The 22,113-nt window shown below is 45.1% G+C and overlaps 1 protein-coding gene across 1 annotated transcript in view; it reads right to left on the bottom strand.

The window, feature by feature from the left end:
• TAPT1 (transmembrane anterior posterior transformation 1) overlaps nucleotides 1-22,113 on the bottom strand; it is a 66,142-nt gene that overhangs the window by 37,931 nt on the left and 6,098 nt on the right. The window contains exons 2-3 of the mRNA XM_042984890.1: nucleotides 16,409-16,539; nucleotides 1,766-1,884 (exon numbers count right to left, since the gene is read on the bottom strand). Of these exons, the coding sequence (XP_042840824.1) occupies nucleotides 1,766-1,884; nucleotides 16,409-16,539 (250 nt within the window). The remainder of the gene's footprint in view (nucleotides 1-1,765; nucleotides 1,885-16,408; nucleotides 16,540-22,113) is intronic.

Genomic DNA, 22,113 nt, shown 5'->3' with positions numbered 1-22,113 from the left:
CTGGTCTTCTGAAAACTAAAATAACCATAATTTTACTGATCCCCCAATAGTGATAAAAGGAAAAAAGCTATATGAGATTAGGCTTTGCTGATGTTAAAATACCATGCTATAAATGTCTTCAAAAAGGTTTGCTAATAAGAACGAAGCATTAAAAATTCTCCCAAAGGTGTAAAGAATGAACCTGAATTCTGAAAGCTGATGATCAAATTTCTAAAAAGAATCTTCCATTTGTAACACAATTCTCTCGTTCTGGTAGGTAGGGTTACAGAATGTCAAGCATCACATATAACAGGGATGCGATCTTAATTTTTATCATTGTTTTACTCCATGTAATGTGGCAAAGAATTTTTACTCTTTCCACAACATGGTCATCATGACCAATAAATTCTTCCCATTTGTACTGGAATGATTTCTTCCTTATTGAAACTGACTAAGGTTCATTTCTAAACGGACTACATGTGTTATTCAGTGCTTACTAAGTATGAAGTATATGCCCATTTACTACTTTAAAAGAGAATCTTCCATGACTTTAGACATTAAAAAAAAAAATCAACACGTAATTCTGTATATCGACCATTAATTTTGTACCTCAGCTTCCATGGTTAAGTTGTTGATAATTTTATTAATCATATTTTTATATATCATGGAATCACTACCTAATTTATAGTTAAATGAAGTTTATTATTATTGTCCATTTCAGTGTCTTAAAACTTTTTCAGAATGAAATGTGTTTAGAAAAGGGATCCATGTGAGAAACGTCACTTGGGCAACTCTACTAAGAACCGTAAAATGATGTCATAGAGAATGACTCCATAGAGTGGAGACATGTTGGTGTATCTGTACAAAAAGAGAAACCTGTAAAACCCAAACTTCTAACCTCAATAAAGCATTAAGATCCATGTAAGCTTAACGTTTTCATCTGACTGTTCCTAGTTTTGGTAAAGAAGAAAGGAAGGAAACTAGTATTTGTTCTGATCTACTATGAACCAGGCATCGTGCTGGGTATTCTCTGTATGCCTCCCAATCTTTGTGGCAAAAGATGCTGGGCTCTCAACATCCCCTTTCTACCGTGTGGAAACAGGCTTAGAGAACAGAGAAGTTAGTTCCCCACATCTCACCAATTAATCATCGTTGGGCTGGGCTGCGCTTTCCCACTAGGACAATGCTCTCCGAGAGTTCCCCCCTCTCACAAATTGGAGGGAGAATCAACAGGAGTCAGTAACTAAGGCTCCACAGCCACTAAGACAGTGATCCTTAAACGAGAGGATGAGGAACCCCTGAAGTAAGAGCTCCTGAGGAGATCCTGGTAACTGCCAGCCCAGAACCCAGTTCTCACCCTACAAATGATGCCCAGGAGGTCAAGGGACTTCAAGAACCCAAAGGTACTGGGCAAGGTGGCAACAGTGGCCACAGGGCCTTGGCTCTCAGCCCCCAGGCCTTCCCACTCTCCTACGTAGCCGTCTGCATTATTATTACTGCACGAGCCGAAGCAAATGTCTAGTTCAAAACCATTTGGAAAAAAAGCGTGCACGAAAAAAGTACAAATATTATATAAACACATTATATAATATTCATTAATAAGACAAACAGAATTAGTTAATGCATTAAGGGCCCAAGTATAAATGAAAACTGTATGAATTATCCCTATTCTGCAAAATCTATCCAAGTGATTATTTACTTTAACAACTACAAGTAGTAAAATACCACTTTTATAAGTAGCAAAAATAATTTAAACATTTAAAATAGCTCACAATCTTAAACTTACCTTAAGCCATAGCAAGGCAGAGTGAAGAGCCTGAATAGTGCCAGGAAAACTCTTAAAGGAAGCAGGGTGAACACATACAGAAATGCATCCAGGCACAGAAAGATTCCAAAAACCATGAGCTGGATTTTAAAAGGAGAGAAGAAAACAAAACAAAACAAAAAAAAAACAAAAAACAAAAACAAAACATAAATATTCTCTAAACAACTGTAGATGAAAATTTCAAATGAGGACTTTCTAAACTTGGTCGGAGATTCGGTACTCATAACTCAGCTACGCGAATAACAAGTTAATCATTGTACATGTGCCACATTTAATGATGAATCCCTTTTCAAAGTGCAAGTTTGTAGTTCTCCCCACAGAACCTTTGGTGTACCACCTGGAGAAGTCAATTACTCAAAAGACAATCTGCTCCGACCATGACTATGAAACACCTGATGTGCACCTCCTCAGACTTTAAAGATACTGTTGAAAAGCTTTCAGATAAAGTCTTTAACTTTACTCTTTCTGATTTTGCTGTCTCCTGTTTATCAGAGTGCTTCGTGGACAGGGAAAGACTAGGACATATACTGGGCTCAAACACTGTCTTTTTTTTTTTTTAATGTTTATTTTTGAGGGAGATTGAGTGCAAGTGGGAGCAGGGCAGAGAGAGGGTGGGGACACTGGATCCGAGGTGGGCTCCATGCTGACAGCTCAAACTCACGGACTGCGAGATTATGACCTGAGCCGAAGTAGGACACTTCACCAACTGAGCCACCCAGGTGCCCCTAAAATACTGTCCTTACGTCACAAATGTGTAAAGGGATTACTAATTCTAACACAATTTCACATGCACTCAAACTTGTTGTACTTAGAAGGCATTATATTTTTAAGTTTTTTTAATTTATTTTGAGAGAGAGGGACTAACAGCACAAGAGGGGGAGGGGCACAGAGGTGGGGAGACAAAATCCCAAGCAGGCACCTCGATGCCAGCATAGAGCCCCACGTGGGGCTCGATCCCATGAACTGTAAGATCATGCCCTGAGCCTAGATCAAGAGTCAGATGCTTAACTGACTGAGCCACCACGTGTCCCAGAAGGCACTATTCTTTTTTTTTTTTTTTTTAACATTTATTTATTTTGAGAGACAGAGATAGAGCACGAGTGGGGGGAGGGGCAGAGAGAGAGAGGGAGACACAGAATCCGAAGCAGGCTCCAGGCTCCGAGCTGTCAGCACGGAGCCCGACACAGGGCTCGAATTCACGAACCACAAGATCACGACCTGAGCCGAAGTCGGACACAACTGACTGAACCACCCAGGCGCCCTAGAAGGCATTATTCTTAACTGGAGGAGTAGCTGCTAACGTTTGCACCTCTTCCTCTTTCTTGTTCTCTTGCCACATCCTTCCTATTTTTTAGTAATGTTATGCATTTGTCCTGTTAAATGCATGACATATTTTGTAGGAAGGTGGAGTTTTTTGATGGCTTGGAGAAGTAGCCACACCTAGGAGACCAAACTCTGCTCTTGTAGGAGCGGTAACTTTCTGGGTCTGACACACAAGCACGGTGAGATCCCAATGTCCTCACACGTTAACACTCCATGAAACCTGAGGTAATGAACTATCCTATGTAAATACATTAAGTAGTTTAAAATTCACAATGTTATGGGCAGAACTGTGTCCTCCCCAAATGCCTATGTTGAACCCCTAATGCCCAGGACCTCAGAGGGTGACCATGTTTGGAGGCAGGTTCTTTATATTTAAACAGGTAATTCAGTTAACATAAAGTCATTACAGTGAGTCCTGATCCAGTGTGACTGGTGTCCTTATTAGATGCGGAAATGTGAACACAGACAGAGGAAAGATGATACAAATATACAGGGAGAAGACATCATCTTGTAAGCCAAGGACAGAGGCCTCAGAAGAAATGCACCCTGCGGACACACACCCTGATCTCAACTTCTAGCCTCTAGAATTGTGGGGAAATAAAATTCCTGTTGTTTAAGCTCCCCCCCCCCCCCCCCCCCCCCGGTCTGTGGTGCTCTCATAAAGAAGCCCTAGCAAACCTTTAAAAGAAGAAAGGACACGTTAATGTTTTGCAAAACGTCTCAAAAGAATATATACATATACGGACGAGGTTTCTTAATCAGAATACAGACACCCTAACAGCTGTTCTGTTTTTTTAAAACAACGTAGGCTCACTACGAACACCAAGGGGAGGACCGAGTCATGTGCTGCGAACCACGTTCCAGGGTTCCCTCCGTGGCAGCTGGTCAGTCAGGTGTCCTGTCTGCCAGCACAGACCTGCATCTGCTTCCTTGTTTCGCGTGCAAAGGAGTGTTGTAGGAGACTGAGCATGGTCCACGTAAAGCTCGTGGCCCTTATTTACTGCTCTCTCGTCGCCGAGAAGCCTTCCTCTGTTTCCTGGTGGACCGTTGGTTGCCCTCCAAAGGCAGAAACTACTAGAAGCCTGCATATCCCAGAAGGTAATTTCGGTGTGCATGCAACTCAGGAGATGGCACACTGGGCAGGAGACTAAGTGGTCGTCTTTCTCGTGACCTTACACTGGGGAGGAGCACGTTACTCGTTCATCCAACACCCCCTAAGCTGTGAATATGGGCCACGTAACGAGCTCAGCCCGCCAGGCGTGACACCAAGATACGATTTCTGCCCTCACTACACTTACTCAATTTTAGCACGCAGACACCCACAGAGACTGCTGCTACAAACAGAACCAAGTTCACTAGGAACAGGGGAGCCCTGGAGAGAGAATGGCGGAACCAACTTGGAGAGATGTAGGAAACACTCCAGGGGAGACCCTTAAAGATGTGTGAGAAGATGAGGGCTACTGCCACACGGAGAGGATACACTGGGCAGGAGTCAGGACGGGGAGGGGAGGGGAAAGAAGTTTCCAGAGGGAGGAAGCAGAGCAAGGGCACAGAGGAGGAAAGAAATTATGAAGACTGTAACTTTCTCTTAAAGAATAAAAGTGCAGTCACCTAGGGGCGCCTGGGTGGCTCAGTCGGTTGAGTGACCGACTTCAGCTCAGGTCTTGATCTCACAGTTTGTGAATTCGGGCCCCACCTCGGGCTCTGTGCTGCCAGCTCAGGGCCTGGAGCCTGCTTCGGATTCTGTGTCTCCCTCTCTCTCTGCCCCTCCCCCACATGCGCTCTGTCTCTCTCCCTCAGCGTCTCAAAAATAAAGAAAACTAATAAAAAAAATTAAAAAATAAAAAAAGTGCAGCCACCTATCTCTGGCTTAGAGGAATTAGTATTCGTAATCGTTCACGGTGAACAAGAGTAACAGATGTCTACTGGCCTTTCTCTTTGGACTTTATTTTGTTTTGTTTGTTTATATATTTTAATGTTTATTTATTTTTGAGAGAGAGAGCACGAGCAGAAGAGGGGCAGACAGAGAGGGAACACAGAATGTGAAGCAGGGTCCAGGCTCTGAGCTGTCAGCACAGAGCCTGACGTGGGGCTTGAACCCAGGAACTGCGAGATGGTGACCTGAGCTGAAGTCGGACCTTTAACCGGCTGAGCCACCCAGGTGCCCCTCTCTTTGCATTTTAAACCAGCCCAGCAAACCAAGCGGGCAAGCAATAATCTCACACAGTATGCTAACCGTGGACTGTCCAGAGCTGCCGACATAAACAGACTGCAACAGAAAAATGGAAGGAGGGCAAGTGGCTGCGGTCTAAGGAAATTTCAGCTGGGTGGGGAGAAAGCACTCATGTGGTGAGAACACACAATGCACGAGAAAAGCAACACAAATGCCTTTCAGGGTTTGGAAATGTGGGAGAGGGGACTCAACTACTGTCCCTGCTGTTTGGAGGTTGCACTTTCTCAGAGAGCAAAGGTTCTTTTAAATTCCTTACGAGAAAACTTCCTAATAAACAGGATGTGATCCTAAAACCATTCATCCTTGAAGGAGGTAAAGCCAGCATGCGAGGCGCAGCGTGAGCCTGGAGCCCCGCGGGACACTCACCGCGTGGGTATTTCTCAGCTAATTCACGCGGCCACTCCGGAGTTTGGGGGGGCTGGACAGCAACGTCACCCGTGCTCACACCGGCCAGCCACAGTGGTAAGAGCCTGCTACTTCATCCTCCTGACAGCTCTTTGAGGTAGTTATTACCATCCCTCCTGGACACTTGAGGAAACCCCAGTTCTGGAAGCTGAATGCTCGCCCACAGCTGCGGGTCAGAGTAAAGGAACTGGCGTTCAAGCCCGAGTCGTCCTGACCCAAGGCCCTACACGCTCGGTTCGAAGCAGTTTGAGCAGAGCCAAAAGAACTTCTGCCCTGTTTTTACTAGACCTACGGATTAATACGGTTTTCTCTGTGCTAACTTTTCTTCTGCTAATTTACCTAGTGTCATTAAAAAATGCAAATAAGACATTTAATGAATCGAACTTATAAAAGGCAAATAAATTTCACATATTGAGATTTATAGCTAACTTTGAAAACACGTTACTAAGAATTAAAAGCTGTGGGTGTGGTATATATTAGGAAGGGAATGATGTGTACTTTCACACCTTCAGTTACTTTGCATGGCATCTTGGTAAAATAGGCCCTTACGATTTCCTTTCTCTTTGGACCCAGAGTGATCAAGCAGTCTGAAGCAACGCCTAACGAAAATCCCTCCGAAATATCCAAGGTATGACTGTAATGGAATCGGTGTCATATACCACGCTCTGTTTCCCTTTTGAGAAACACAAAAGCCTCCTGCCCTCCTTTAAATGCCACTTGCAGACTCAAAACAAAACAAAACAAAACAAAACAAAACAAAAAAAACCCCACTAGGTTCTAACTGAAATTAAACAGCACAAGGCTTTCTGACTGTGCCTCTTTTTACAGCCCGGGTGCAAATCTGTCCCATCAGCTAGCAGTCATGCCTTGTGCACTGGACCCTCGCTGGGCTCACCCATTTCTCCATCGTCCTCACCCGCTGCAGCACCGCCACCCCAGGCTCAGCGCGCTTTACCTTCTTGTGGATTTGGATCTCATTTCATACCCATCTCACCTTTACAGGCCAGCCCTTAGAATGAATACATCACCTCTTCACACTGACCACTACATAAATAACAAAGAGCAGAAAATGAAAATACGGCAAAGAACCAAAGCATGATGAAAATATTCCGAGAAGAAATCAGACACTGGAATTTTTTTGTTTTTTTTTTTTGTTTTTTTGGCTTTTGCTTTTCCATTCTGTGCATTTGCCCAGGGAAAGAAGACAAAACGCTATACACGGTCTTGTGTGAAACATTCTCAGGGCTAACATTCTTTGAGTTATTCCTCCTTTCCTCTTAATCAAACAAATATTGAACAGCTCTCATGTGGCAGAGACTGTGATAGCTGAATCAAATATATGACCACTATTTTAAGGCCGGTCTTAAAAAAAAAGTCAAGTCTTGGGGCGCCTGGGTGGCTCAGTCGGTTGGGCGTCCGACTACGGCTCAGGTCATGATCTCACGGTCCGTGGGTTTGAGCCCCGCGTCGGGCTCTGTGCTGACAACTCAGAGCCTGGAGCCTGCTTCCGATTCTGTGTCTCCCTCCCTCTCTGGCCCTCTCCCATTCATGCTCTGTCTCTCTCTGTCTCAAAAATTAGTAAACATTATAAAAAAAAAAAAGAAAAAAAAAAAAGTCAAGTCTTGTAAAGGAGCAAATTGCCCAAAGAAGAGCAATCAAACTCTGACCAGGATCCACCAATAGAAACACTGTTATGATTCACTACACACATATTCATATAACGCAAAAACCCAAAAGAAAAGTTTTGCCAAAGTAAGATTCACTTTTATTCCATAAGATACAGGTTGATATCTTCTACTTCCCTTTTATAACGCAGTACTGGTCTCCCTGAATTCCCAACCCGCTGAAGGATGGTAATGCACTCTCTGAAACACAGGTACATACAGGGATAGGCTGGTTGGAACTCAGTTCCCTTCATGGACAGACACAGGGGCAGTGAAGACAGTTCAAAGTGGCTACAGGTAGTTTGGCAGAGAGTTTCGGGGTAAGCTGGGAAGCTCTTTGTACAAAAATGAATGAAAAGCACTGAGACAAATTGCAGATATTCACTTTGAAAAGATCTTTTTTTTTAAAAGCTTACTTATTTGAGAGAGGCAGACAGAGCAAGCAGGGGAAGGACAGAGAGAGAGAAGGAGAGAATCCCAAGCAGGCTCTGTGCTGTCAGCACGGAGCCCAACGTGGGGCTAGCACTCACAAACCGTGAGATCATGACCTGAGCTGAAACCAAGAGTCAGACACTGAACCGACTGAGCCACCCAGGTGCCCCAATTTGAAAATGTCTCTTAAAATTCATTCTCAAAGTAGAGACTTATTAAAATTTACATGGAAATAGATTTTGAAATAATCTGCTTATTTCAACCTACTACTATTGCCCTTCGTCGTTTGAAAAATACTCACCTCAAAAGAAGTAAATAGAAGTGCCAACCTCCATGGAGAGTGGAGCACGGTTTCTTAACCTTTTTAGAATCTGTCCCCTTTTGACAAAAATCTCCTGCCTTCCTTTTTAAATTGCAAAGTAAATAAACTTCTATGGCTAAAACTAAAATAGCACATTCTGGAATACGCCTCTCTGAATGACACAAACCACCCTGTGGCAATTCGGAACACCATCTCCTCCACCACAACCACCGCTCGGCACCCGCAGGTGGAGGGTGGCTGGCCTGGAGTGTTAGCTGGAAAGGAGGAAAATGGGAAGCGGTGTTTCCCTTTTCTTCCCTGGTCTCACAATTTATAGAGCTCTGGGTCTCCTCCTGTAAGAGCGGAGACCGTATCTGGCTCAATTCTACACTGGGGATAGAAGGTCATTAGGAAGGACACGTTCCTCAGGGAATTCACAATCGAGTGAGCCGGACGCAGGCCAGGTAGTATAGTGCTGGTGAATGATGTGCTCTGGGAACACTGCAAAGAGATTAGGTCTGTGCAGGGTGGGCACGTGTGGGAGTGGCGCTGGGGAATGTACACCCAGGGGAGGGAGGAACAGAGTCAGCAAGGATCTCCCACAGGGGAGACACGATGGGCACTAGATTTTGGCAGGCACGGCAGGAAGGAACAGAATTTTGGAGAAAGAGAAGGGCACGCCCGGGTGCAGTGTGAGTAGGAGCCTGCATGGCCAGGATGTAATCACTCTACAAGAGGGACAGAACTCATCTCCAGTAATCACCAAGGAACACATACCTTTATCCTACATTCCAGAAGTTCTCAACGAACCCACATGCAGGGATCCATTATGAGAAGAGTGGATTATCATTCTTATGAGAATGAGTTGTCAATTGAAAAAGTTTACAAATGACTGACTTTGAAAGCAATTACTGCTCCAAGGTCATCCCTATAATAACTTTTATTCACCTGAATTAAAAAATTCACACCCCCCGGGAAGTCTGCAATGGGATTACCACCGTGAACCTGGGACCTTCACGTGAAGCAGCATTACATATACATATGTAACCATGGAAAACAAAGTAATTTTGATGAAAGCCTTCATAATAATCAGAATCTACACCTGACATATATTTTAACACGAGGAATACATTTCTTAAGAGGTAAATGAACTGAAGGTTTTCATTTGTAAAAAGACTCTATACGTGGAAAGGTCTTGGATTTTCTTGCCTCTCTTTAAGTCACGTTGAATATTGTTACATTCTAAGCCCTCGACCCACATTAACTTGTTTACTCCTCGCAACAGCCCTTGAGGCAGGGACCATGACTTGGCATCTGCAAAAACAAACAAGGCTGCAACGCACAAGGGAGAGTCATGGTAAGGAACAGGTCTTAGCAGCTGCTGCCGGCTGGTGGTAACACCGTACCACTTCCTGGCTCCAATCTACTTTCTTAGGGAGGGATCGGCAGCGTTGCCGCAGGCTGAGAGAAGCCGAGGGGACAGGTAAGGAGAATAACAGTCTCAATGAGAGATCACAAGGCGTGATAAAACCCAATGGAAAGAGACAGGAAGGGAGAGATTTAAAATTGTTTCCAGAAATAAGTTACTGATTCGAAAAGATCAACAGAGCCCCGCGGTGCCAACTTCACAAGTTGTCTTTTAACTACATCAGTGAACAGGGCAGAAGCGTGAAGTCTTTGGCTGGTTATCTAGAACTCTTGGATGCGTCCCCTATACCCAATAGGTAGCAGGGCCTGAGAGGCCCTAGATGCCTGGTGCTCCCCCGCCTCGGAGCCCCACTTCTGGAGGGGCTGCTGGCTGTCCTCAAAGAGAGTCAAAAAAGGTAAGACTGTTGGCAGGAGTGAGGGACTGCCGTCACCACCACCCCAATCAGGGGCAACAAGCCTCAGACTGAACCAGAGGGGCACCAGCCTAGGCTGCTGAGGTGCTGGATTCTGACAACTGTGGATCCCGTGGCTTTCCTGTTTCTTAGCAGTCTCGTGGTGGGGCGTCTGAGTCAGGTCGTGTCACAAACGAGAGCTGCATCACGAGAAGAACTTAGCGGGGTGATTCCCCAAACACACTTCCATGAAATTAGAAACTGAGCAGGACGTCCAAGAAATCGCTGCCATAAACATGGGTCTGGGTAAGTACTCTCTATTCGTTTCACCATGAAACCCCAGGACTGTTCTGTTGACATAAAGGTGACACAAATGGCTGTGACATTTTCTTAATGTTTCTGAACACTCACACTGAGAAACAACGAAAAGGTTTTATGTGATATTTTGAGTAAGTTCGTAGTTTTGAAAACAACGTGTTAAATTATTTTTTCTAAATGTTACACCCCTGGACCCTCCAAAAAGCAGAACTAAGTTCCTCCATTAGATTAATAAAATTTCCTTTTCTGCGAATCTTTCCATTCGCTCCTGTTTCCTCTGTTCCTCATATGCAAACCCATTCAGAGTCACGGACTCTCGGGACACCCTAGTCCAACCCCCTGATCTTTGACAAAGAAAGTCAAAGTCAAAGGAAGTTCAACACCTTGATCAGGCCACTCGGCTGTCACCTGCAGATCTGAGAAGAAAAGTTAACATTACTGAATTCTGACCCCAAATTATCCCGTGTGACACTACTCTTTCTCACTTTCAATCACAGCAATAGCCTATGTGGAAAAACAACAATATTCTGTACCCACAGCTGACAAATTTAAAGCCTAGAAGAATTTACTAGATTCTTAAGACAACTAAGTAGTTCCATTCAAGACCAAGCAGTTGAGTTCTATTTTTTTTTTTTAATGTTATTAAATAACCGTAACATACAAAGGATGGTAACAATGAAATAAAGGACTGCCAAAAAGCATAGAATTACCAGACTAAGAATGGTCAAAAATACACTTTTATTTTAGTTCTACTTTTCATGACAGGCAAAGTCACATAAACATACGTAGCCACAGGAGGAAGTAATTTTGGTAAAAGACTTTGTAATCATCACAACCTACACCTGAGGTGTATTCAACACAAGGACTACACTCCTTAAGAGAGAACACAAATAAATCAATCTATTTGGCTCTGAAGGAAGATGATGTACGTGGATCTTGGGCTCCTTTCGCTTCTCTCATTGCCAATCCACGTTGAACACCGCTCTCCGGTTTTCAGCCGCAGAGCTCTGGCCGGTGGCCACCCCAACCGCCATTCTCCATCCGCCTCTCCCTTCCTTGGAAGACCTGTCGCCCCCTCTCCTTTCGGAGGGTAATACAGAGGCAACGCCTGAGGCTGCGGCTGCCATCTTTCTATTAAAAGGCAACAAGCACGAGGACCAGAAGCCAATTTGCCAACGATGGCAGAATGGAGACAGAGAAAGGACCCGGGCTGGCTTCATTAGTCGGCTGGAGCCATTGAGATCTCTTTCCTCCAGACTCCTCAAAAGTTTTTTTAAAATGTGTCCAAGCCTCTGTTAGGTGGTCTACCACACGTATAGGTAAAAGTATTCCTGGGAAACCCTCCCAAAGCTAGCTTCCACTGCTGAGTCTGACCACTCACAGTTTCCCGGGTCCGGCCTACCCTCCCACTGTCCGTCCTGTCCCTAATGACTTCCCACCTCTGGATCTTCCTACATACCCACCCATACCCCCCAGCCCTAAAACGCAGGTGCGAAATCCACCTCCTTTTCTCATCACCTTGCCATTACCTTCACAGGTCTGGGGTGGAGGGCTGTGCTTCTGCCGTCCGTGTGCCTGAACACAGCACTCAAAACACACTGAGAAAACCGATAAATCAGTGAACAAGTGACCTGTATCTCTTTAAATTAGCATTTAAATACTATTAAGGAATCTTAAAGAATACTTTCGTGAGCATTTCCTTATTAGTTCCTGCAGTTTGGGATTCACACAGATGAATCCTTGTCCCAGGGCTAATTTTGTATGTGGTACAGGATAAATTGTTCCCAGGGGGTCCAAGTGCAGCACAGACACCAGCAAGATCGCCATGTCAGGGCACACGAAGAAAATGGGACTTTATGAGAACATGTATCACATGTGGCTGTGGGGGAGATTTAATGCTAATTCACTTAAAGTGCCTAGGACAGTGCCTGGCACCCAATTCTTATTTGATAACCACTATCTGCTTTATTATTTTTTTTAATGTTTATTTATTTTTGAGACAGAGAGAGACAGAGCATGAACAGGGGAGGGGCAGAGAGAGAGGGAGACACAGAATCTGAAACAGGCTCCAGGCTCTGAGCTGTCAGCACAGAGCCCGACGCGGGGCTCGAACTCACGGACAGCGAGATCATGACCTGAGCCGAAGTCGGACGCCTAACCGACCGAGCCACCCAGGCGCCCCTATCTGCTTTACTATTAACACAGAAACAGCTGCCAGAGGTGGGATGTAAGTGGCCAAGTCAAGGGGGGCTATGGAGCAGTGAACACTTACCCACTAGGAATTTTCTAAGAAACTGGTGACGCTGCCCTGATTTCACAAGGCTTCTGGTTAAAGCGGTGTGGTCCGACCTAACCATAAACTCTAGTCATGTGCCTGCCGAGGCCAGACTCTAGAGGGCCTGACAGAAAATGTCAGGGTGATGGGATGTGTTACCTCTTTTGGCCATCAGCTAAATCCCTCATGAAAAAGACATGCTTTACTCTAAGACAGCCTGGTTACAAAGACAGAGGGAAGGAAACAGTTCTCTCCCACAGGCTCCTTCTGCCTGTGGTCAGCAATCCAAGAAGGCAGAGAGTCAGAAAAGTCAAATTTAGCAGCAAATGAAGTAGGAAGATTAAAAGTATCATATAAGATCAGAGTGGGACATGGGGAAACCATGGACACCAGACATCTCCCGGTATCTATATATACCCTACCGTACAGGGGGCCCCAAGTAGACAGCTACCCTTACTATGAGGCGACATCTGTTGGAATGCAACCTGAAGACAAGAAAACTTTCAAAATGTCTCTTGTTCTCCTAAGGCAGGGCATTCCCCAACTTGCTGAAGTGAGGGCTGTAAACCAGTTTAAAACACTTACATAGGGGATACCACACAATTAATATACAGATGAGAAAACGGAGGCAAATGGACAGAAGTAAATTGGCCTCACAGCTAATAAATGGTGGAGTCAAGATGCAAATCCAGGCAGGCTGGCTTTAGAGTTCGTGCCCTTGACCACTGTACTATCCTGCCTCTCAGTTCAGAACGCAGACGAAGTGTAGTTCAGTGTCCCCCACTGTATAAAGAGAAAAACGCAGCCCCCACACAGACGTGCCTGTGGTAACAGAACCAGGACAAGAACCCAAGGGGTGTGTGGGCACAGGGGGAAGGAGTTTGTGGCAGAAAAAAAAAGAAACACTCCCCAAAGCCAACGAAACACTCTAAAATTTTATCCCCTTACATCAGAATGAGAAGTTCAAATGTGAAAAAAGTGCCAACCACTAGAAATACGATTTTACATATATAAGCGATTCACCTTTTCTGAATATCAAGTGTAACGGGTTTATCCACTGATAAGATTACACAAAAATTCTGGGATTTTTTTTTTTATATTAAGTAAAAAGGTTCAGTAAGAGATATTGAGTTGACCTTTCTCTTGACTTGGAAGTATAAACATTAATTAAGTGTTTTATAGCATGTGCAACCCTTGTAGAAGCAAAATGCTCTTTAATTATCAAGTTTCTCATCCTGAAAAGGTTGGTGAAAATATCACAGGATTTACCAGAAAACAAGAAAAAAAAATGTATAAAGTGTTAACTATCAGAAGTGTTCTATATCAGGGAAAGGTATTACATATTAGGTAGCACATATCAGATAATGAATTTATTGACATGAATGTCTAGAAAGCCCCCCCCCAACTCTTGTAATAAAAGCCTGAAGTGAAACCCTACCCATAAAATAAAGGCCTCTGAGACACCAGAGGGAACTCCCACTGTTACGAGAGATATTTATGCCGATAATTAAACTGAAATCGAATTCTGCTTCCCTCTACATTTCACTTATTCTGAGATGTTAAGAAGAAACTTCTCTAAACCGAAAAACGCACATCCTTTTGTACATCTGAGGCAATAAAGCTTCTGAAGTGTTGTTCTAAGAGACTAAATCAAATTTTCCTAAATAGACCTCAAGCAAAAGTCTCTGTGATGGGAAACAGGGCTAGAAAATTTCTACAGTCGTGCATGAGCAGTGTTAATTCAACTTTCCAGACGTTACACATCCTACGTGCACACAAATAAAACCAAAGTTTCATGAGAAAACACCCTCCTATAGGCAACACACACTGATGCTTTTCTATCTTTTCTTTAGAAACAAGTCCTAATTGATTGCAACCTACCACGTGGGTTAGCCAACCCGTCAGTGGTCCCTTCATGCACCATGGTGTGAAAAACACTGGTTTATACTGAAGTCCTACCAAGACCTGCGGGCATTTGCCCCGGAAGACAATAGTCACAATAACAAACGTGAAATGCTTGCAAGTTTCTGCGAGAAATCTACTGAGAAACTGCTTGGCATTTCAACAGAGCTGGTAAAGGAGAGAGAAGGACGTGTGCATTGAACCTGCCTCTGATGAGCTAATAATCATGAGGGCTGTTACTGCTGCTCACCGTTTCTGCTATAAGAGGGGTAATAAAAGGGGTCAGACACACTTTGAAGCGACCCCCTGGGCGTGTCTACAGTTTGGCTGCGGATTGCAGGCAAATCTCTCCCCAGAGAAAAATGGGAATTCACAACCATTCAGACAGGTGGAAGAAGAACTTTCCCTCGAAGAGACCAGGTAGATAAACCTTGACCTCGGCCGGCACTGTCCTGGACGAGGAAACAGGCACAGGCTGACCATCTCTCCAACTGCCTCTGCGGTGTCCTCACACTCCCCTGCCTTGGCTTATCGTTGGAAGGAAAAAGTGAGCTCAGAAAACAAAGACATAATAATAATGCCTACAATTATAATTATTATAAATATAATAGATATTTATATGTTTACATTTAATAATAATAATTACTAGTATTATTATTGGCAAGCAGAAGAAACATTACCCCCCATCCCTGGCCAAAATCTTAAACAAATTCCAATGTGCAAAATCAAGGTGCCGTTGCCCTGGGGACGCAGTGGTGCACAGCACGCCCCACCCTCCTCCATCTCACCCACCGGGCCCTATGACTCCCTGGAAAAGCAGCCACACTATCATAACTGGGCATCAGGATCCCGACCACAGGCAACGACCGTCTCACTGTCTCGACTGCTCTCTCTCCGGTCTGCGCTCGCTCCCACCGCTCCCCGCCCGAACACAGAACTCCCTAAAACGTCAGCCTGCCACGCGCCACCAAGAACCCAGGTGAAGCAACGCTTCTCAGACTGTCACGCGACATCTGACTCCCTTCCCCCTACCACACTGATGGACTGTCAGAAATAAAAGACCATCAGCCAAGCCAGCGGGGTCCTCACTTCTCACCGTCGACCGCACCCCATTATAGAACACTCTGGTCAAGCTAACCAACAAAACTCTTCTGAAAGCCACTCCGCCAGAAAATATGATTCTAAGGAAGTGATCAGACCATTGGTAAGTTCTACGTTACGATGAAAGTATGAAACTGTATTCCAATATAGCTGAAGCTGAATTATTTCTTAATCCTTTCTTTCTAGCAAGAAATCTTGGAAGTGCCCAGACTTACCAACTGAAGCAACACAGAGGAAAAAGAGCGGCCTTCCTGTCACATCTGACTGGTCTTCAGGGACTCGAGACACAATCAAGGGAAGGCGGTGTGCACGCATTCAGTGCTGTTGTGGCTGTGCCCACCCCAGGATGTGAGGTTTTGTGTGGCAATGATGAAATGAATCGTCTTTTTCTTTGAGGAGACTGGCATATGTGTTTTTAGATATGGGGGCTTTCTGAGAAACCGAAACCTTTAAAAGGGCTGAAATTAAGTAATTTCCCATGCCCAATGGGAAAAATACTGCTCCTACTACAATAAAACTGATGGGAGCTAAGGAGTGGGTGGAAATGAATTCCCCAGAAGTGATCTGGATGGGACACAAGTGGAAATATGGTTAAGTTGAATATGTAGCAAAGTAAAGAAACACTGGATCTTACTTACACTAAAAATATAAGTTTTAAAGCCTCTTCCTACATGGGAATTCCTACTCCCCAATATATTTAATTACCTATGATCGCATTATTCCCAATATTTAAAAAACTCAACTCAAGGTATTCATGGTTTATTTTCATATAATTAACATGTTGACATAACTTTCAAAATGATGTCTAGTAAAAGAAAAAAAAATAGTACCTTTTCCAATTCTCTTGGTATTCGCATACAAGTGTATACTCTTTCTCTTCTTTCGGTATACTTGGCCTCATTATGTTCAAGGAAGTAACCTCTTGTTAGTTCAGCACTGAGGAACCTCAACAATGAAAGCTCTACAGGAAAAGAAAATGACACAAAATAAAAAGAACAGTATTTATCAAGAAACATATGCTCGTTGGGGTCACAGATAATACATATATCAAACAAAAAGAGAATAAAAAAAATCTATAATTCTGTGCCCAGAACTGAACAGCTACATACAAACGATCAGTAAAAATTGTTGACAATTGCTACTCTGTGTGGTGCAAAGGGAAAACGCCACAGACATATATAAGGAATGATTACTGTTAATCAGAATAGTTAGAAAAGTGTCTGTAAGAGCCCAGTCCTGGGTCTTATAGGTGATATAGGACCTGGACTGATGGACAGAAGGGAGGTAAAATGAGTCGAGAGCAAGTATATATAAAATGAATACTATATACATATATATACGTGTGTATGTATGTATGCACACACACACACACACATATATGACTCTACATACGCTATAAGGGAGTCAAGTCACCTAAACAGGCATGGATCCAGTGCAAAAACCATCCCCGGGGGAACTACACTGATATCAGTGCACCTTCTTCCTTCTTCTTCAGCCCTGGAGATCCTGCAAAAGTATCTACATAACGCCGTTTCCCTAGGCGAAGGCTTACTAACAGGATAATAATCACAGCAAGTCATACAAAGTAGAACCTCAAGCAGATCGGAACGACTTCCCTTTCTTTGATTGGTCCACCTGCTCCCTCTGTTCCTCCAAAAGAGATTCACCCAGAGTCATCCCGTCTCACGTGAAAGTAAGGCCAAAGGAGGTGGAGTCCTTCCCCTTGGCTGTGCCTGGAGACTTTGAGATGAGAAGCTAAGGTTCCAACCCCTTCCAACATGTTCCGCTTCCCTGACAACCCATCACCTCAATGACTTTTCAGTACCCCAACTCACATCACCTTCCTATTCTTACTCACCAGGAGGCCAAGCCCTCTGCCGGAAGTCAGGATAACAAAGATTTCAAATTGTCCTCTTTGCTCTGAACTGGCCCTTGTGGTCCTTTTACCAGACACAGTATTGGTGCCTCCAAAAAACAACGGAAAGGGAATGTGCATTTCATTTATGAGTACTGACTTAAGGAACTGCATCTTTTGTGAGGGCTAGGATTGAAAGTCTGGAGGTATGGGGAAGAGTATACAGTCACAAAACACCGCTACAAGGCCCTGAGAAAACCCAGAAGCAGTGGGTCTTCCCAGTGAGCCTAAAACAACTTGCTTCCTCCAGGACTGAACGGATGGCTAGTTCTCAGCATCAGGTCAATGGCCTATTCACGTAAAGAAGTTATATTGCACACAAAGGTATACACATGCGTGCACACACTTCTGTAAATTCCAGATTCGTCATCTCTCTGGAGAGGTGGTGATACCATGAGAGGTATCTGGGGACTGAAACAGACGGAGAGAAAAGCAGACTTCCGCCCGCTCCAGCCCCATGCAGGGCAGGCCAAGTCATCAAATGTGCTGCGAGCCTCACGCTTTCAGTACACGTACAATGAGCCACGGACACCGGAGGTGAACAGTACTGTTCACGCATTAACAGGTGTTCAGATCAGAAGGCCTTAGTATCACCAAATCCATGTAGAGCACAACTTTTGATTAGGGACTTTCCAATATGTTGTAGGCTGGGTACATCCAGAACAAGATCGGCTGTTTGAAGGGGAGAAAAAGAAAGCCTTCTGAAGCGCACACAAGAACTGTCAAACCAGTGAAGGCCAAAATCTGTACTCTTACTCAGTTCAGTTTTCCAATGAGAGAGCAGAGGATGTTTTGATTAGCTGATACTTACCAATAAACATACCATAACTATCAATCTTTTTGTGTGAACACTGAGAAGCAGCAGGCCTCTCGGAAGGCAGGAGAGACTGAACTTAACACGACTTTCCTCCGACACCAGCGAGCCCCAGAGGTCACTGCCCCAGGATCCCTGTCCCCATTCCGCCTGCCACCCTCCACACAGGTTCTCCTCTCTATGATCGCCCGACTCTTCTGACCTGGGCATCTTTGGCAGCTCGTCCTCCTCCTGACCCGTACAGGTCTGCCGTTCCGCGTTCTAGTCCCTGTGTCCTAACAAAGCACCAGCTACAGTAACAGTAATGCAAGGCTGTATTCCCTGACATGCCCTCAATCACCCTCTCTTCGCTCCTTTATTCCCTATATATACTCTCCTTGCACAGTCTAAGGTTAAAACCACCACCTGAGTCCTAAAGTCACCACATCTGATTCCCAGCTGCCTCCCGGTCAACTGCACCTGGAACCACTCTCCGCCCACCCCCACCACTTTAATCTGCAAACAGAGCTCAGGATCTCCCCGCTCAGCTCAGCCCGCCCTGCCCTGCAGCCCCGACTCTAGTTCCCGCACCACCAGTGACACACTCGTACGTTACAAGCTGGGGGCCAGCCCTCCCCCTCTCCAGGTCCCACTGATTCCTCCCCTGGAACATTTATGAACTTTCCCCTCTCTCTGTGTCACCTTCCTCTGGTCCTCCTCTCCCCCTCCAGTTCCCGCACAAGCTTCCTGACTGGAGCCCTCCCTCCAGTCTTGGCTCCCTTGCGTCCTAACCCCTGGCAGCCAGGCCCTGCGGGTCGCGTCCTACACCTCAGGAGTGGTGACACAGCTCCCTTAGGATGTGGCCCCCTGCTGTTTTCAGTTGTGCCTCACACCCACCTCCCCTGAATCTCTGGGCCCCTAGTTACCAGGCTGTTTCTCCTTTCTCGAAAACGGGAGGTGGGCTGGCGAAGATTCCCTTCCAGTGTCCCACAGGCAAGTGCACAGAGGCACAGACGCCCTCTCCGTGGGGACGGCTCCAGGTCCCTGAACACAAGGCAGCCTCTCCCCCCTCGGTTCGCACCCTTTCCTGCGCTTCCCGTGCCACACTGTGCACTTTCTTGCCCAGGTCCCTCCCTCACCTTGCATCCCCCGTGCCGGATGGGACACACACCAGAGGTGCTCAGCAGGCGTGGATCGGAGGAGGAGGGGGCAAAATCACGGAGAGGAGCGTGGCAGAGAGAGGACAAAAACAGAATCAGAAACAGAAGTGGCAAAGGCAGAGAACACCAGATTCTCAAGAAAACAGCCCGTGACTGGAAACAATTTTCTGAGGCTGGGAGGGTGAGCAGAGGAAGAGTGACAGGCCCCAGCACCCCGCTGGACGCAGCAGAACCAAAGATAAGGAGCCTCTATGCCGTGTGCGTGTCTAAGCGACTGTCAAAGGTCACCCACCAGGTATCAGAACCTCTACCCCAAAGGACGGGGTGCCATGGCAGCGGGCACAGCCAGCATGTGCCCTGGGGTCTGGGGTCTGGCAAGGATCTCACATCATCCACAGCAGGGGCAGGGAGGGCAGCTGGGCAGCCTGCCGGCATGTCGGCCGTGGTAAGGAAATACAGAAACAGGTCATTACAGAATCTTACATTTAAAACAGCAAATTAAAAGATTGAGACAGCTGTACCCTGTTTACTGAGAAAATTATCCTCCGCAGTGGCGTCTTCCCTGATGACTGCAGATGACCGAGTTTTACCATAATAAGAGTTTTGTTCAGATCCATGAGAAAAGCAGGGATTGGCGATCAGAAGAAGGGGGTTCCGGCATCCTCTCTATCACATGTTAGTCCTGTGACCCTGCTCAAGTCATAGATGTAGTTTCACAGAAGAGAAAACCGAGGCCTGCAGCAGTTTTAGACCATCTGCTACCTGCGTCGTCCACACAGGACGGCCAAGGGGCCCAGTCAGGGTTTGCATGAAAGCACGTGACAGTGCGAAGCAGGACACGAGGTCTCGAGCTCCTTCTTACTGAAGGACCTGAGAGGTATTACTCAGTTCTGGTTTGGGGTTCCCTAGCGTTTACTGATGCTACTTCTGCAAGCTTGTTTTCATGGATAAAGGGCAATGCAGCAAATAGACATATTCAATGAACTACAGAACCTAATAACTAATTTTTTGTAAACAAGTCATATAATATAAACCCACAAGTGTCTTAACTATATTCTAAATATAAAACAGTGGTGTGTCAGGATTCTACTTCTGGAAACGCAGGAATTTTAAACACTAATTTAAATTCCACAATGCACTTAAAAAAAATCAAATGATAAAAACGTGTTTTTAGTGCACAGCTCTCAAAACTATGGAGCACAGTCTACTGTTACGTCCATTTTGCAGATGAAGAAACCAAGGGACAGAGAGGGTAAGGAGGTCTCCAAGATCACACAGGAAGCCAGAATTCAAAATCAAGCAGTCTATCCCCACAGCGTGGGCTTGGGGCACTAGACTATTCTGCCTATCATTGTCTCAAGTGCGTATGTACTTTCTGGAAAACTGGGAGCCGTCCATTCTCTCCTTTTTCTGTCTGCACATACAGCACGCTGGGTTCACCTCTACGATGTTACACTGTTAACTGGTCGGCTCCCTAACCAGCTCACGAGCTGTTTGGAAGCAGGCACCGTGTACCCTGATCTTCCCGATGTCTAGCCCCTAGTGAGTCCTGAATCTAAAGGAAGTGTCCGCTTACAATGACTGATGGCCTAGGGAATGGTTTTTAAAGATGCGTTAAAGCAATATTAACAAAGGAACCAAGCTTCATGGGGTGAAATATTCTGGAAGCTTTGTCTTACCTTCTCCCTCACTGCTCATAAACTGGCTCGGCTTAAGGGATTAGGATCCTCCCACTCTGCCAAGAGGCAGTTTGCAAAGGTCTTGCACACGGTACTTCATAAAATTCTCACAACAAGCCTGAGAGCTACAGAGAGCAGATAATGTTCATGTTTTACAAATGAAGAAACGGAGGGTCGCGGAAGTTAAGAGACTTGTCCGAAGTCACTGAAAGGGTAAGAGGCAAATAGGGAATAGAATCTAGATCTCTGACCTCCAAGTCCAACGTGCTCTCTCCCTTACAGCACAATTAGCATCCACCTATCTGTCAATCACACAAGATAACCTCACCCTAACCTGGCTTCAGCTGGCCAGAAAGAGCCCTTTGATTCCTACCGAAGGAGAAGAGGCTTACACTGGCCTGCAGCTGGGCAATTAAGTTAGGCTCCTGGTTTTGTGAGTCTGCTCCCGCCTTTCCGTAGCCATAGACATACTCAGCAGGATGCTCCCTAGTCTTCTGTTCCCAAGTATAGCTGCGTTTCACTGTTTTTCTTCTTGCTCTTTTAAATATTGTTCTCTAGCATTCTACAGATTTGCCTGAGCTTACTTGTCCTGTTCGAGTGGGCAGAGCTGCCTGGCTAATTCCTTAAGAAGCCTCTTGTTTCACCTGTGGCTGCCACCCCTCAAGAATTCTAAGTATACCTTAACTTTTTCCATACTGTGGTGGCATTTCATTCCTTCTTAGCCAACGTCCCTCTCGTTCGTTATGCCAAACATCTGTCTTTATAGTTTAAGAGCAAATTATTTTCCAAAATAAAATAATCCAAATGTTTATTTTCTGAACAGTGACTTAACTTTTTAGATGCCAACCAATTTTAGTTCATTTACCCAGTTCTCACCAAGAAGAAATGTCAGCATATAATATACACAACCGCTTCTACATTGGAAAACTAAGTTTTGCCACTTGAAATATATGAATATTTCATATAAGGAGAATAATACCCATCATAA

Source organism: Panthera tigris, chromosome B1 (genome assembly GCF_018350195.1).
Source record: "Panthera tigris isolate Pti1 chromosome B1, P.tigris_Pti1_mat1.1, whole genome shotgun sequence".
Classification (NCBI taxonomy): Eukaryota; Metazoa; Chordata; class Mammalia; order Carnivora; family Felidae; genus Panthera; species Panthera tigris.
Note: the sequence above shows the minus strand (reverse complement) of the source record. Positions and strands in the feature narration are given on the sequence as shown.